This window comes from Solea solea, chromosome 3 (assembly GCF_958295425.1).
Source record: "Solea solea chromosome 3, fSolSol10.1, whole genome shotgun sequence".
NCBI lineage: Eukaryota > Metazoa > Chordata > Actinopteri > Pleuronectiformes > Soleidae > Solea > Solea solea.
In genome coordinates this window covers 28735172-28752057 of record NC_081136.1, presented here as the reverse complement: position 1 = coordinate 28752057, position 16886 = coordinate 28735172, and the positions used below count along the sequence as shown (strand labels likewise).

Here is a 16886-nt window from a genome sequence, read left to right as displayed (position 1 = left end):
TATCATGTGATGCGCATTCAACATTTTGGTCAGTCAACACAAATAACACGGGGTAAACATCAAACGGTAACAGTCCACGCACGACAACAATGTCTGAATTCATATTAAAGTTCCAGTGTGCAACGTTTAAAATTGTTTTTGAGCAGAAACTTATTTATACTGCCCATAAATGTGTTTTTTAGTGTATATTCACGTAGCCATAGAATAAGCCTTTTACATACATTTTAAGGGCCTTGTTTATGGAGGCCGCTATCTTGCTTTGTAAAAAAAGTGGAAAAAGTGGGCTTGTTTTTGGACATTGAGACAAAAACTCTTTTAATTTTAAATACGTTTTATACTGTTAAACTCAAATTTAACTAGAGTGGGGTCTTTTTAAATTCTTAATACAGTCAGTTGTAAATAACTGCCAGATATTGAAAGTTATTCTGGAAAAATGGGCAAAAGCACTTACTCACAGGACATTTTCTGGCCCTTTTATGGTTAAACTAAGCAAAGAGACAGCATTATTATTATTACCATGTAAATCTGTGGTTATATTTAATTTCTCTCTTGTTAAGGCACGCAAGGTATCGTATTGCTGTGGATTATTTTGATGGGTTGCAAACTGCAACTGTAATTAGATTCAGCACAATAAACGTGGCATTTGTAAACAATCAAACATTATATTTAAATCGTATAATGGCAGAGTTGCATGTTGTATTACTCATGTCGCGTTTCCCCTTTCCGTTTTAGCTCAGCTCAGAACCAGTACTCGGAAATGAAAATGTGCATGACAATAAGATTTTGATGGGAAAAGACTCCTGACTTGAAGTAATCCATGGTCACCCTCAACACAAGGTCTTTTGGGCCAATGATGCGTTTCACCTGCTGAACCACACCTGGAAGAGGACACAGATTAGGATTAGTGACTCAAATCCGGTCAAAAATATACATCAGGTAAATAAAATATGAGCATATCCTTTAAAATATGTTTTTTTTTGTAAAGGAGTAACAGTCTGGTTCTGAGTTTCCCCTTACCCATGATCATGCCCTGGTGGTCGCGCCTCTCCACCTCAAAGGAGAGATGTTCATCTCCAGCCATGATCTCAAAGAAAACATCACTTGCACCAGTGGTAGGAGCAGGATAAGCTGCCACAGATGTCCGCAGGAAAATTATTTCTGTTGAACAAATTGGTTTAAAGCTTTTATTAGTCTGATAGAGGCAAACCACAGAATGAATTCAGTTCTTCAAATCAAATATGGATATTTATGCTACAATTAAACAATTGTTCTGTGGGTTTGAACTATGTAATTGAATCTGATGAGCTATGGCAGGTTGGTGGGTGGAAAGTTTTGCTTCCATAAGGCTGCAAATAATGTCAGAATTTGCTTTTGCAAGCTACTGAATGGAGTAACATGATACATGAACACTTGAACCCAATCATGCTGGCAGGTCAGACTCAAAAGGCATATGCATATAATCATATGCTACTTGAAATGTCAGAGAGTCATCGCACAGAGCCACCAGGAGGCTGATGAATTTTATTTCATGCCACTCTTGTTGTACCCTCCGGTCCAGTGAAGTCTCTGAAGTAAGGCAGAGTGAGCGCGCTGTAGGTGATGAGATGGGCAGGATCCCGGGCACAGTCGCTGCTCCCAGGTTGGCAGGTGTTGATACAACGCAGACTGACTGAAGCGTCCTGTCTGGATCTACAGGGGACAGATGGTCGTAAAAAAAAGAAAAGAGAGAGAGAGAGAGGAAGAATTTGTGAATCAAAAAACAGAATTTCCAAAGGTAGTAGCATACAGGCATTAAAGGCGTAGGAAAATTGATTATATTAAGACCTAAAATGACCAGCATGTGTCACCACAGATGTTAAATTGAAATAAAACAATGGGGCAGCCAGTATATTGATTTTTGGCCTGCGAACCCCACAGCCCTGAGCACTGCAACACCCGGAACTGAACTGGACCTAAAAAGCCTCACTAGGTTCTTCAGTGGCGATAAAATATAAAGGTGGGGAGGAAATTGACAACAGATAATGACAGACAAGTTTAGCTAAAACTCTCTCTCTCTATACATATATACATACTTTTATGGTCTGTTATTGTGTCCTTGTTATGTCTTTTTCTGTTGCCTATATAAGGCACACACACTTTTACTTTCAATGTCCGTCTGTTGCTGACACGTAAACAAATGATGGGACAGTTTATTTGTAACACAGAGTGTAAGTACAGCTTCCTTTTTGCATTTTTCATTAAGGGTCCAACATTTAGGAGGATTTATTGGTTGAAATTGAATACGCTACCCATAAGCATGTTTGTATAAGTATATAATCGTTTTCATAGCTTCAGAATAGTCAGGGAAAGAGCCTTGCTTTACAGAGGACCCCGTGTTTCCCTCATACAGCAGTTCGGTTTAGTACAGTATGGTAGGGTTTGGAATGGTAAAACCAAGTCCCTTGACTTAGAGAATAAAGAGTCATCTTTGTTTCTCACAGATTTGCACAAATATCACACGGTTATCATTTTAAATATGTTTTTCGAAAGGGAAAATCAGAATAATGAGCATTCCCTCTGACATTGCGAATCATATTGTAATTCCTTCCAAGTTGATATTTATTCAAAATCGCAAAAAAATACGCACTGTACCAAACCGGACCATTCCACTTGGTGGAAACACGCCATAAGTTTATAACTTTTTTGACATACAAAGGACACCGTAGTTCCCAGATACACATGGGAAAGGAAGGGGAAAGCAGTCTGTAGTCTTGCCATTAGATGTCACTATTTCTTACACAGTGGACCTTTAAATCTGGCAACAACACTCATGCAACAATTAAATTGGGATTGTTGTAACCACTGTAAATGCTAACGGTCGCGATTGTACGTATTTTACATCCACAATATCATTTCTAAACACAGTGTGAGAAAAGCTTGTTGAGTTGAGCATGAAAAAAAAAAAAAAAAACTGGCAACACCTGAATAGCCCCATAGACCTCTATGGTTAACCAAGTGACGAATGCCTGAGAAACAGGCCAAACCCTGGAATCAGAATTGTGAGGGTTCCCCAATGTGAAGACAGTAAAGCTTTCAAACATAACCTCAGAAAGTGCAGCGAGAGCGCAACCATGTCATTAACAGCAAGCAGGTGAGTCCAAGTAGTTTGCTGTGAGCCAGAGGCCAAAGCCACAGAGATGATTGTGTGGTATTCCAGTCCAGTGAAATGTCATCAAGAAGAAACTTGCTGGTAGAGAACCAGCAGAGGATAAGTAAGAATGAGAGTCACATGATTTGGCCATAAATGACATCATATTAAAATGGCACGAAGGAGGAAACGTCAAGATCTTTGACGAAATCAGCAACCGGCAAATGGGAAAATAGAGATGTTATTATAATAATGACACCCCATTTCACTAGTTTTACATGAGTGTCATTATTTACTAAGTATTTCAGGAAATTATGTGGTTATATAATCTAACTATCCTGGAGAATTATACTTCTTTGCATTTTTAATCCGCTCCACTGTAGATCCACTCAACCCTTGGAGTGGAACAAAAAAATGTGTCTGGTTGCATTTATCCAGCTGACCAGCAGAGCTAGTGGCCCTTTGGTATCATTTACAGAAGATTTACTGATAACCACCCAATACCAACACTAAAAGCATCATCCATCATGTGAATTGTAATGTCGCTCCACCACTAATTGAGAGCCCATGCTGCACGGCTGGGCCCCCTGTGCCCATAAATAAGTGCCACGCTTATTTTTCTTGCTGTTCGCTGAAGCGAGGCCTGTTTGATCGTATGGCGAGGCCGCTTGGAGCAGATCATAGGAAAAATTGGTTTTTACATTAAAAAATGACCACAGCGGAGGAAGCACAAGAAGTTGTGGCGGAAACCACTGCCAATGTGTGTGTGTGTGCTTAGACAGTCAAGAGTGAAATACATTTTCTCTTTAAATCTGTCACTTTTTTATTCTCAAACACACAGAAAGTACAAATAAATGGAAGCTGCAACAGAGACATGAGGTAGACTGAGCTGCCTGCCATCAGCAGTTAATGCATATGAGGGCATTAGTGTCAGAACATTGTAGAGATCTATGACAGCCAATGAGCCCCATCTAGTGGTGAGAGGAATGTCCTGATATACCTGCAGCTATACCATATCCTGGAATAAATAACATAAAGGCATCAAGAGCAGTCATAACAACTGAATTTAATGAACTTATTACCTTGTTGCTGTCATACAGGCATGACAGTGGTATTTGTCTTCTCGTGTAAGTGTATTTCTACGCAGCCCCAGACATGAAATGGGATTTTTTTTTATTATAATATTAATTTAGGCGCACAAAATATTAATTTGTGGCCACAAAATACTAATTTGTTCCAACAAAATAGGTAAAACGTGGCCACAAAATACTAATTTGTGGCCACAAAGTACTAATTCCTTCCCACGAAATACCAATTTTTTCCCACAAAATAGGTCAAATCTGCGCATGAAATACTAATTTGTGGCCATGAAATACTAATTCCTTCCCAAGAAATAGGTAAATTGTGCGCATTAAATACTAATTCCTTCCCACAAAATACTAACTCCTTCCCACAAATAGGTAAAAATGTGCACATGAAATACTAATTTGTGGCTACGGAATACTAATTTGTGGCCATGAAATACTAATTCCTTCCCACGAAAAAGGTCAAATGTGCGCATGAAATACTAATTTGTGGCCACGAAATACTAATTCCTTCCCACGAAATAGGTCAAATGTGCGCATGAAATACTAACTCCTTCCCACGAAATAGGCCAAATGTGCACATGAAAAATTTATTTCTGGCCACGAGATACTAATTTCTTCCCACGAAATGGGTAAAACATGCCCATGAATATTAATTTGTGTCCACAAAATATGTAAAAGAGGGCTGAAAGCAAAGAGGGCAGAATATTAAGAGCCAGGTTACTTTACAGGTAGCAACTTAACCCCGCCTCCGCCTAGCTGAATTCATCCCGCAGCAAGGGATACAAATAAAAGATAACGACCTTGGCACAACACTTGCAGTACCAGGCTTTTGAGAATATCTTTGTAACTCATTCCTAACCTAAAACAAATCACACTATCTCTGTCCATCCCAAAGCTTCAGCCCTCTTTGGTCGCTTTAATTCATGAGAATGTTATTAATACTATGCGTGCACACATTTTATCTATTTCGTGGGAACAAATTAGTAATTTGCGGCCACAAATCAATTATTTTCTTTCCCATGTCATGTGAGGGGCTCCATATATTTCTAATATCTTAAAGGGAAAATCTGGGTTTTGTTCAGCACAAAAGCTTTTCCCGCTCTTAATAATCCACATATTATTCTAATGAAATGTCTTTTCATCTGGATCAAAACAGCGGTCAATGGGCAACAAGGTAACAACATCAAACAGGAAACTACGCTGACTCATTTGTGAAATACATGACTCAAATTCACTCTACTTTCAGTGTACATTTACGTTTACATCTTAAAGACTAGACTTCAAATGTGGCGGTTTCCTGGAGGTTCGCATGGGTTGCTCATGTGTGACAAAAACAGCAATCTTGGCCATGTATAGATGTGCGGTTCCATAACGAATCAGCCTCATCTCCACGGTCAGAAGGAAATCCCGAGGCTCAGACAAGACACGGCGAAGGGTGATCACGCCTCCATGGATCTGCTGCTGCACGATAAAGAAACCCTCTTCATCTCCTGACGTGACGTTGAACAGCATCTCATCTCCCTGGATTGAATTGGCGGGGCCCATTCGGAAAATATCAGCAGGGACGGGAGTGTCGGTGGGGAAGCTGATGTTATAGAAGGAGATTCTCAGTGGAAGTGAGCGGCACGACGCAGGATCCCGCGCGAACTCACAAGTCACGCGCTCGCAACGGCTGAAAGGGAAAAATAAAATGAGGGGCTCACTGGACGGAGGGCAGAGTAAACTGAACGTGTGGCTTGAAAGAGATGTGGAAAAGAGGAAATGTAATAGAAGAAATCGGGAGAATGAATGTCAAAAGCGGGCCAAAACAAAAAAAAATTGATAAATGAATGAATTGGAAAATGAGACTTTAAAAGATGAACCAAAGATGAGTGGGATGCATCATGCACAGCTCAGGGGACAGTGAACCCTCTCATAACCCAGCAGTCTTCAGCGCTTACCCCTGCGATACTTGTCGAAAGTTTTGAGGACACTGGAAGGACAGACAGCGAAATCCCCCCTGGACGTTGAAGCAGCTCTCAGATACAGAGCAGGTGTGGCTCGCGCTTGCACATTCGTCGATGTCTGTAAACACGGGAGGGAATACAAAGTGATACAGTTAATCACAACAAAACAAAAACTTCCTTGCATTTTCTTTGGTGGGGAGGGATGGACAACCACACTGGAGAAATACTAGAAATTTGCCTCTTCACTTCACAACTTCTATACACCATACTACAGTCTGCCTTTTATAAAAAACATACCAAAATATTCACTGTCTACTGCTTCATCCTCGACAACATATACTGACAGAGAACCATTCATACAATTGTATTCGGCCCACGAGACAATAGGCAAATTAGGGCATGTCCTCCTCCAATTTTGTTGTTTACATGACGCATAATCTTGTGCAAGGTGTGGCACAAGGCCAAAAGGGGTTGTATTTAATGTCTGAATTATTCATAGGTGTGTTTTGGGTGTAACATCAAATAAAGGTATTAAAGGTTCAGTGTAGAAGCCAATAACACCTTCACTTGTCATTCCCTTTAATAGCCAGGTGGGCCTATTTAAATGGTCTGTATTTATAGAGCGCTTTTCTAGTCTTGATCACTCAAAGCTGCTTTACAGTTTTGCAATTCACCCATTCACTCACACTTTCATACAGCGCATTTTCTATCACTCATCTTTCATACTCATTCACAGGAAACATCGTCATTTAGACGAGTAGAGCCGGGAATCAAATCCCCAAGCTTTAAGTTGAAAGACGACTCGCTCTACCACTGAGCTACCGTTGCAATGGCACATGCAGGAAATTGTAAACGATTCACTGAGATGATGGACCTGCTCTTGTGCGAAAGATTAAATGACAAATAAAAAAGTTGATGGTGATGAGACGGGAGCGCACCGTCTCACATGACGTGCCCAAATAAATTGTACAAATAACTACTGTTTGTATTTATGAAAGCTGTAAAAGTGAGTGAAGTCTGTGTGGCAGCTGACCTTGACACATGCGTCCACTGGGGCCAAGTATGTATCCAGTGGGAGGGCAAGTACAGGAGAAGCTTCCTGGGGAGTTCTTGCAGCTGTAGGAACACACGTGACCTCCAGCGAGCAGAGCACACTCATCAATATCTGAAAGAAACAAATAGTTAGAGAAAGAAAAAATAGAGAAATTCACTACAGTAAGATTGTATCAATGTGTAGTTGTTTTAAAATTAAAATAGTTTGGTTTTGTAGCCTTTATATATACTTAAAATAAAGCTTATGACACAAACGAGGTAGAACAACATCTTTTCTGGTACGCAAAGGCCACCGTAGCTCCCGAGTGCACTTGAAAAAGGGGGTGAATGAGTGGAGGAGTCCTCCATGAACACAAACTGTACCGTCACATGTTATCCCATCGATGTCGCTCAGCTGGTAACCACGGCGACAGTAGCACTGGTAGGAGCCGTAGACGTTGGCACATTCCTGGTTACAAGGGTTCTGCTCACACTCATTTATATCTGTCAGCACAAAGGGACAGCGACGTTTGTTCACAGCTTGCTCTCATGGCATAATTTAAGTCTTCATTTTCATGAATTATTCAACCTTTACCAGGAAGTCCTTTAACACTGTAACACCAAACCCTCAAAATGTCAGGTTTCTTTGCTCATTTAACCATAAAAGGACCAGACCATGTCCTGTGAGTAAGTAACAATTTACTGCATGTTAAAACACTGTTTTAACAATTTGAAATATAATAATATAATAAAAAACATATTTACAACCAAATGTTGTGTACTTCCCACTCTTTCCTCTCTGGCAACAAAGACCCGGAACAAAATGCCAAACATTTTCCCCACTTCAGAGTAAAAAACCTTTATGAATGAAAATAAATTGCGGGCTTACCCTCACAGCTCTTGCCGTCTTGGGACAGTTTGAAGCCAATGGTGCAGCTGCACTGGTAGGAGCCCTCTGTGTTCTCACACTTGTGGGCACACAGTCGCTCTACATAATGCTCCCTGCATTCATTAATGTCTACAGAGCACAGAGGACGGAAGTGATGAAACATTGAAATTAAATGAATATATACAAGAAACAACGTTATCGCTTCAAGGTACATTATGTAAGAAGATTATTGTCACACCCTGGGCAGGTTAACAGAGGATCCAACCAGGGTCTTTTTGCTATAGGGCAACAATGCTAGCCACTACGCCACCATGTAGCCACACCTCATCCAATAATGGAGCTCATAGCACCTCAACACCCAGGTATAAAGATAGATAGATAGATAGATAGATAGATAGATAGATAGATAGATAGATAGACAGATAGACAGATAGATAGATAGATAGATAGATAGACAGCTAGCTAGTTAGCGAGATAGATAGCCAGCTAACCAGCTAGCCAGATAGATAGATAGATAGATAGATAGATAGATAGATAGACAGCTAGCTAGTTAGCTAGATATTTAGCCAGCTAGATAGATAGATAGATAGATAGACAGACAGCTAGCTAGTTAGCTAAATAGATAGCCAGCTATTCGGCTAGTCAGCTCGATAGATAGATAGATAGATAGATAGATAGATAGATAGATAGATAGATATGTGTATAAGTATATAACTACTTTAAGATATTTTAGACATGGGCCCCTTTAAAACAATAAGATAGCTGTAAATACTTTACCTTCACACAGTCTGCTGATGGTGTTGAAGGTGTAGCCATGTCTGCACTCACAGCGGTACGTTCCCACAAGGTTCGTGCAGCCGTGGCCGACACAAGCGTTGCCAGTGCGACACTCATCGGTGTCTGAGGCGGGAAGATTGAAGTGATTAGATTAGATTCAACTCCACTGTCACTGCACGTGTCACAGGAGGAACGAGGCAACGGAAATGCAGATTGCATGAAAGCAGAAGTGCAATAAATACAATATACTATTAAATATGTCTATTGCTGCAGGTATATACAATGGGCTGTGACTATATGGTATAAAGTACAGTGTGCAGACGGTAAATATTACTGGGGAAATGTACACAATGGGAATGATTTACAATATATATATATATATATATATATATATATATATATATATACTGTACAGAAACTCAGATATGCATCATGTATAGCAGTGCAAGTAGTATAGTACAATAATAAAAATATCTAAAAGCCCAAAGAGCAAATATTTTTGTTGTATCAGTACTTACCTTCACAGCGTGTGCCCTCCTCAGTTAGATGATAGCCTCTTCCACAGGTGACGATGTTCCGGCGACAGACATAGGAGCCCACCATGTTGACACACGTGTGGCCAGACGGGCATGGACTGTCATTGGCCACACACTCATTTATATCTAATACGACAGGCACACAAAAAAACACACTATTCATCAAGCATTTTCACTTATTTTTAAATGTCTCTTTATTTTGGTAATCGATTAATGTTTTTAAAAAGGTTTAAACAAGTTTTTAGCTTCTTAAATGTGAATATTTATATTTATAATATTTAGTTTGAGAAACACTGATCTACAATTCTTTAACATTTTCCAACATGTTATGGACTCAACAATTACTCGATTAATAGACGATGAAAATAATTGTTAGTTGCAGCCATTTTTAATGGTATGAATTGGTTCAAGAAAGAAGGAAAGGAAGAAAAAACTAACCAGCAGCAAAATAGAGCACCTAGAGTTCTCAACAAAGGAATGGATGTCGTATAAATAAAAAAAAAACCTCTGTGTTTCCAATTATTGTTAAATGGTTTATCTCATTGAAAGAGGCTTTTAAAGGATTCTGTATTAAATAAAACATGTTAGTCTCAGTGCCTCATCACATCTTTTAGGAAGAACCAGTCTTCGTATTGGTTGTTTGTCAACTCAAATGTGACTGGTGTATTTTTTTCTTATTTTAAGAGTTGGACTCACCGATGCATGTGCCGGCAGCGTCCTGAATTAAACCTACAGAGCACTTCTCTTTCGGGCGGCAGCGGAACGAGCCGGCTGTGTTGGTGCACGTAAACTGTGGACCACAGTTGTGGGTCCCCAAAGCACACTCGTCCAGGTCTGCGACATCCAAGGAGAATGCAGAGTAAACACACTGTGCGTACATCTTAGAACAAAATCTGCTACACAACATTCAGTATTGTGAACGCTAGAGCTGCCTCTTCTAAACTTAAAGGCTCAGTGAATAAGAATGAATGGCATCTGCTGGTAAAATTGCAGACTGTAATAAAAGGAGGGCTCAGGCGTTCACTCCTCCCTGTGAAGAAATATTTTTTACTCTGGCTAGTTTGTCCTTAATTACATACATTATCATGCTAATAAAACCAAATTATTTTTATTTTAAAGTACTTATGGCTACTATATTCGATTCGAAATTTATGTAATATCTAAAATCGTTATGAACGGGTAAAAAAAGCCACTTAAAAGAAATTACATTGGATAGATAGTAAATCTTTTACGCATGTTATTTAGTAGGGCTGGAAAAAAATTGCAAACTCATTTGGAGACACAAAACTAATCCCAGTCTGGGGGAAGCTGCTCTAGAGGATATTTTACGACTTAACCCTTAACCCTTTTTCCATTACTATGTTAAAACATACAGTATATACAGAGGCTATAATAATGTGCAATACAGAGTGTGCCTGGCTATTTTGTGACTTCTGCACAATTCTTGCTACTTTATGTCACTACTAAAAATGCGATATAAAATGAATCCTAACTTTGACTCAACAACACATAAGAAGACGGAAAAAAAGGCTTTTTTTTTTAGCCTGAATATGTGAACTATAAACACCCCCCCCCCCCAGGACAACCATATAAGGAGTCCACAGTGCAACTGTCTTGTTACCTTCACAGCTGTTGTTGTCCTTGAGTTCATACCCTGTGCCACAGCCAGTTTGCCTCTGACAGCGAAAGGAGCCTTCTGTGTTGATGCACGTTTGACCGGACATGCAGTTGGGGCTGCCCGTCAGACACTCGTTTATATCTGAAAGAGAGAGACATGCACTCACAAATAGGACGATTCTACAAGTAAATTGACACATCATGTCGATTCTTTTTTAACTAACACCATGTTGCGTGAATTGCTTTACGAGTTAGGTTGAATTACCGTGCGTGTAAATTGTCGATATGACTTACCTTCACATGTCACTCCATCACTCTGCAGTTGAAAACCATCTCGGCAGCCACATGAGCCGTCGTCGGTGTGCAGCTGGGAGCAGGAGGAGTCTGAAAACAGCGCGGGGAAGAAAATGAGTGACTTTACAAAATCATATGGGAATTAGACAAAAGCCACCTTGAGGTCACATCAGTGTAAAACCCCTTTTGTTCCATGTGCTGTTGTTACATTTGTTGAGCCCTGAATCCACACATTCTAATAGCAGATGATATTAGACGCCTTGTTGAGTGAACTCTACTGTATTTTTTCTGTTTTTTATTTGACGACTGCCAGTGAACCTAATTGCCCCTTGGGGATATTAGTTGGTATATTTCACTCAAAGGTATAGTACACAAATATATGCAGATACATTTGTGTTGACACACGTCCAACACACAAAGTACGACTCTGTCTTCATATGCGTATTAATAGTAAAAGGTTTTCAATGTTTTTTTAAGTTTGAAAAGTAAAGTACTTCATTTGAATTCCTCCATGCAGCTGCTCCACAGATACACACCCTTAACTTATATCCAGTTTTTCTTTATCGTTTGTTCTAAATGCTGTGTTTTTGTTTTTTTAAAAACATTTCATTTCCTCTGAGTTGATATTGACTCTCTATGGTTGTTGGCAGAGGTAATCTTTTGATTTAAACATACATTTCAAAGTGCTCAGGTCCACATTTTAATATCCATAGGTTCAGAAAGTTTCTACATAATCTATAGGCTATAAACTATAAATTAAAGTTTCTACTTAACTACATAACTCTTATGTATGCTCTCTTGTTGCTATAGCTATAGGACCCAGAATTACTCCGGTCCTGGTGCCACAACCCGGAATTTCTGTCCTGTGACTGTTGGTAATAATAATAATAATAATAATAACAAAAATAATCATAATCATAATAGTAAAGTAATATTAAAAATAAAGAAATGGGGTTGTAATTATCACACTCTGAAATGTATTGCATATATAAGCTTGTTTGGTATTGTAATTACAGTTGTCCACACTAAATTATTTAGATTATATTGTGAAGTAAACATCATTCCATATCCAGTTATATATATATAACCTATAGTACAATATTCAATCTTAACATCACAATAAAGACATTCATCATGCTATTTCACTAGTAAAATTGCTTACACACACACATAGTATACTGTACATATATATATGTATATGTATATATACTGTTTTCTCTAGAAAGTATAACTGGGTGTCTTTTTTTGGTGAAAAGAAATGTACCATTGTCCCTGAATTTGAGATTCAATAATGGTCAGAAAAGTATTTGTCAGGTCACATTGAACGGTCACATTGAATGACCTATGACCCGGTGTCACAGATAGAGGACTGTATACCCCCTTATGGTATTACGCAGTTTCCAGTTTAGTTTTTGGTCAGTCTTTCACATGTCAAGCTCCATTTTGAGTCTTTCTACATCCACAAAGTTTAAAATATTCAATTCCGGACAGAGAATAAAATAGGTCTTTTTGTCACGTTTTTGTTACTGTTGTCTTATATTTTTGTGTGCCAGAATCTTTCATTATTTCAGGGTTTAAGCCAGGGGTAGGATGTTTTCAGCTTCAGTCCAGCTCTTGTCCAATTGAACACGTACATGTCATAGTGATTCAACTCCAAATCCTATTTATCAAGGCGACTTAGTTCACTTTCACTCACACTTACTTGTTTACATGCAAACTGACTGATAGTGACCGCAGAGGAGGAGTGAGGAGGACGCAGGTCAAACACTTTGCCTCTGTTTGCTCTTATCACTCTGGCCTTTGCTCTACACGAGCACCACAATGGTTTGCTTTTCTTCGCAAACAGATCTTTGCCTCCCACATGTTTGTGCTTTTCACTTGGAGCCAGTTGGGCAACAAAAGCTGTGAGCCACAACAACTCACCATTTGGCATCATTTCTGCAGTTTAGCCCACCAGACCTCCTGTGTGTCTGGCCTGTGGGAAACAATCTGCTCCACAGATACAATCCACTCCTTTATGGAAAACAGTGCTGCTCTCTGATTCTTATAATGCAGCTTGTTCAGACTTGATCGTGCACCTACTTTAGTTAAAATACATCATATCCCTGAGAGTCTAAAGCCTAACAAAGTCACACTGTGCTGAAAGTCGTTTGTGTTTAAATGGCCACGTTTAATGATTGTTTTGCTCTGATTGACTCGAGCGTCACAAAGATGATAACAGAGAAGAGCTAATCACGAGAAAGAGAAGGGGTTTTTTTACCTTTAGAATTCTGTGTTGGCACCTCTGCTTTTGTGTTTTGGCTGCAGCAGGCTGCAGCTGTTTGTGCGCACTGTGTCCCCACCAACAGACCCTGAAGGTTACACTTCAAAGCCGGGCCTGATGACAGGCCGAGCAAACAGCAGTCACAACACATCTACACGGGGACAAACAGAAGAAAGCATGCGATGTACAGAGGTGAAAAAGGACAAATACTTGTGTTCCTATAATTGAGTATACATATATACTACTTAAATTTGTTTTGTTTTCACTTATATTTAAATGTGCTTTGTCAGTTATATGTTGGCACCACACATTTAAATGAGCCACTTTTCAGTAAAGTAAAGACTGGAGCTCAATGAATCAAAGCACTACCTGATTGGATTTTAAAGCTGCAGTGTGCAACTATTGACGATGTTGACGATGTTACTGTTACTGTCACTGTCACTGTCTGTCTCTATGTAAAACACATCACTTCCTGTGTGGTGAGGGAATGCCACTGGGCGACACGAGATCTTGTGTTAGTATTCAAAAGTAATGTTGTTTTTTTGACATATTGTACTTTATGTATATATATATATATATATATATATATATATATATAATATAATAATACTTTGTATATGTAATATACATTTATATAATGCTCTTCCTTCCTTCCCCTGGTTGTGACTAAGGAGAGAGAACCACCTTTGAGATGTGAGATTCCGAGGACGCAGACACGTCACAGGCTCCTTGCCTGCGAGCCAACTCGACGCCGCTGCTACAGAGCTTCTCCGCGAGTGCTGCCGTACAACACTGCTCTTGGACAATCCTGTGAACGAGCAGAAAACGTAAGCATGAGCAGGAACAGCACTATCTGCTCTACGATAAAGAGCACTGTTCACTTAAAGGAATACGTCCCTGATTTGCATTAATGATGATTGTTTTTTGGTTACTTTTTGGTTATTTTGTGGTTGTATCTTCACAAAGAGACCTGGGACTTTGCAACATTTCTATTGGCAACCTTTCATATTTACATCCATTTTACCATGGGCTATTCTCCTCACCGAGTGTCTCTATTTTACTGTTCGTCCGCGGCAAATGTTGCCTCATCTGACCTCCATGTGTGGACCAGGTGTTCCCCCATCAATCACCACCTCCATGTTTCTTTAAGTCAAACAGGGCCCCTCGGTGCTACAAAGAACGCTCCGGGCACTTAACGCCTGCACTAACAGTGTCGTAGTTAAATGTGGCAGGCCTGCCCTGTAATAGGAAGGACAGTTGATGGGCTGTAGAGACGATTTACAGTTTGTTTCCTGCTTTTTAAGACGCCATCACAAACCCCACAGCCTTAGAGGTCGGATACGTTTCCCACTGGAAAACTTTCACGTCAGGCTTTTTACACCTATAAACCCGCAGCTAAAAAGTCTACGTGGCCAAGAAAAACATTTATCAGACCCACCTCCTTTAATCCCACTGCCATAAGCATCTTAAACCAACATCCACATGTACAAATGAATGTTATTAATTAGTGTTACAAGTGCATTAATATTCTTAACTATGCCTTTTTTTAGTCTATATATGAAACAAGTGCCAACTTGACCTTGTATTGACTTAAGTAACATTCTTAAATGTGTCAACCATTTGTTTTAAACAATGGATGCTGTGTATTTTACTTTACTTTACGCGGGATACACAACCACTTCCATGAAATATCATTTTACAATGATCCCCTGTTTTGTTTTGGCCTCTCCTTGTGCCCAGCAAGGGAAATTGATTATCTATTGAATGATGAGGACAGGTGAATGAGGAGGATAGGTGAATAAGGAGGACAGGTGAATTATGAGGACAGGCGAATGAGGAGGACAGGTGAATGAATGATGAGGACAGGTGAATGAAGGATGAGGACAGGCGAATGAGGAGGACAGGTAAATGAGGAGGACAGGTGAATGAATGATGAGGACAGGTGAATTGGCGTTAATTAAGTGAGTGAGAAAGCTGAAGCATTTGTGACCTTTGACCCATTTTGACTTTAATTTGTAAAGGTTTGCCTTCAATTAAAAACAACGAATGTGAGATTTGTGTCCCCTCCTTTTTGCATGACACAATAAAGAACCCCAACCTTGTTAAAAAAAGTAACTAAGGAACTTTTAAACAAGCTACTTTTTTATTTTAACTTGAGTAGATTTTTAGACAGGTACTTTTACTTGTACTTAAGTATAATGTTATCAAAATAGTGGTAGAATATTTCAGTACACTTTCCACCTCTGCTCATGAGCCCATCCATTTTGAGACCCCCACCCCAGTTTTTACCCCCATGCAGAAAGACCACTGTTGTAAGGAGAAACCAGGTGTTTCTTACCTGCAGGTGTGGGCGTGTGAGAGTGGTGTGAGGACGGAACAGTCTTGTCCTCTGTGGGCTGCATCCCTCCCGTCCTGACAGCATTCTTGCACAGTGGGAGACTGAGTCTCTGCAGGGTTGGGATGATGGGATTAGTCATAAAGTGGATGCAGCGCAGTGGGTGGAAAACAACAGCATGATGAACTTGACTGGACCAGCAGTGAGTGATTTAGTGACTGACTCAGATTTAATTCAAATGGGCTCACACTCTCGTGATAGGCAGTGAATGGACGACAAAACAGGCTCCAGTTGAAGTTGTGGAAGTTTCCTAAATAATCATGCGCATTTTTTTCTAGTTTTTTTTTTTTTTTTTTTTTTTTTAAACACCAACAGATTTAAAATTCGTCCAAATTCTGTTGCACGTAAATTCGCACGTATCTCGGTTCTCACCTTGTCCCTGGAGAAGTCCACATAAAGAAAACACAAGTATTATCCACGGCGCCATCGGACCCAGCGTCGCTGCGTAAAATGTCCCCAAGTCTTGATTTGATGATTTTTAAATGTACCAAGTTTTGGATCAGTGGGTCACACAGCGGAAGGGAGGACGATGAGCGGCTCCTGCAGGACTTTGCTCCGCCGGGGAGGAGAACATCTCACAGGAACAGCAGCAGGAGACGCGGACGTGATTTCTTAGGTTTGTGTGGAGGTGGTGACTCGGTGGGTGGAGGTTTAACTTTGTCACCGGGTGACTATACCGCCGACAACAGGTCAGGATGTGGACTGAGCATGACGTCAGTGAGAGTCCAGAGGAGACGCTGCTATTGATAATGAAAAAGTGCCAATGTGGGACTTTTAATTTGAAATTTCTCAAAAATTCTACAGCAAAAATGGCTTTTCTTTCTTTTTTTTTTTTTTTTTTACAGTATAATAGTAGTCATAGGTGTCCTGAACACAAACTAGTCAGTCTTGTCCAGAACCTATGACAATTTATTACATTTCG

The 16886-nt window shown here is 39.8% G+C and overlaps 1 protein-coding gene across 2 annotated transcripts; it reads right to left on the bottom strand.

Moving 5' to 3' along the window:
• Nucleotides 1-242: 242 nt before the first annotated feature.
• Nucleotides 243-16618, bottom strand: LOC131456433 (fibulin-1-like). Of its 2 annotated transcripts, XM_058624776.1 has the most exons (16): nt 16337-16617; nt 15908-16016; nt 14254-14377; nt 13567-13720; nt 11307-11396; nt 11017-11154; nt 10092-10229; nt 9378-9521; nt 8860-8982; nt 8083-8211; nt 7578-7697; nt 7195-7326; nt 6156-6279; nt 1547-1689; nt 1018-1158; nt 243-878 (listed from the first exon to the last, which is right to left on the bottom strand). In XM_058624776.1, exons 1-16 carry the CDS (start codon nt 16389-16391, stop codon nt 739-741), a joined length of 2004 nt encoding a protein of 667 aa, XP_058480759.1. In that variant the 5' UTR covers nt 16392-16617; the 3' UTR covers nt 243-738. The 2 variants fall into 2 exon arrangements, with proteins under 2 accessions (XP_058480759.1, XP_058480760.1); XM_058624777.1 differs by lacking the exons at nt 243-878; nt 1018-1158; nt 1547-1689 and adding an exon at nt 3926-5887 and having other exon boundaries at nt 16337-16618.
• Nucleotides 16619-16886: the final 268 nt, after the last annotated feature.

Coding starts and splice junctions, on each gene's coding strand:
- LOC131456433 (XM_058624776.1), bottom strand. CDS start 16,391: ATGGCGCCGTGGATAATACTTGTGTTTTCTTTATGTGGACTTCTCCAG. Junction 6,280..7,194: donor CAGTGGACGCATGTGTCAAG/GTCAGCTGCCAC, acceptor CCGTGTTTACAG/ACATCGACGAATGTGCAAGC. Junction 1,690..6,155: donor TTTCGACAAGTATCGCAGGG/GTAAGCGCTGAA, acceptor TGTCCCCTGTAG/ATCCAGACAGGACGCTTCAG.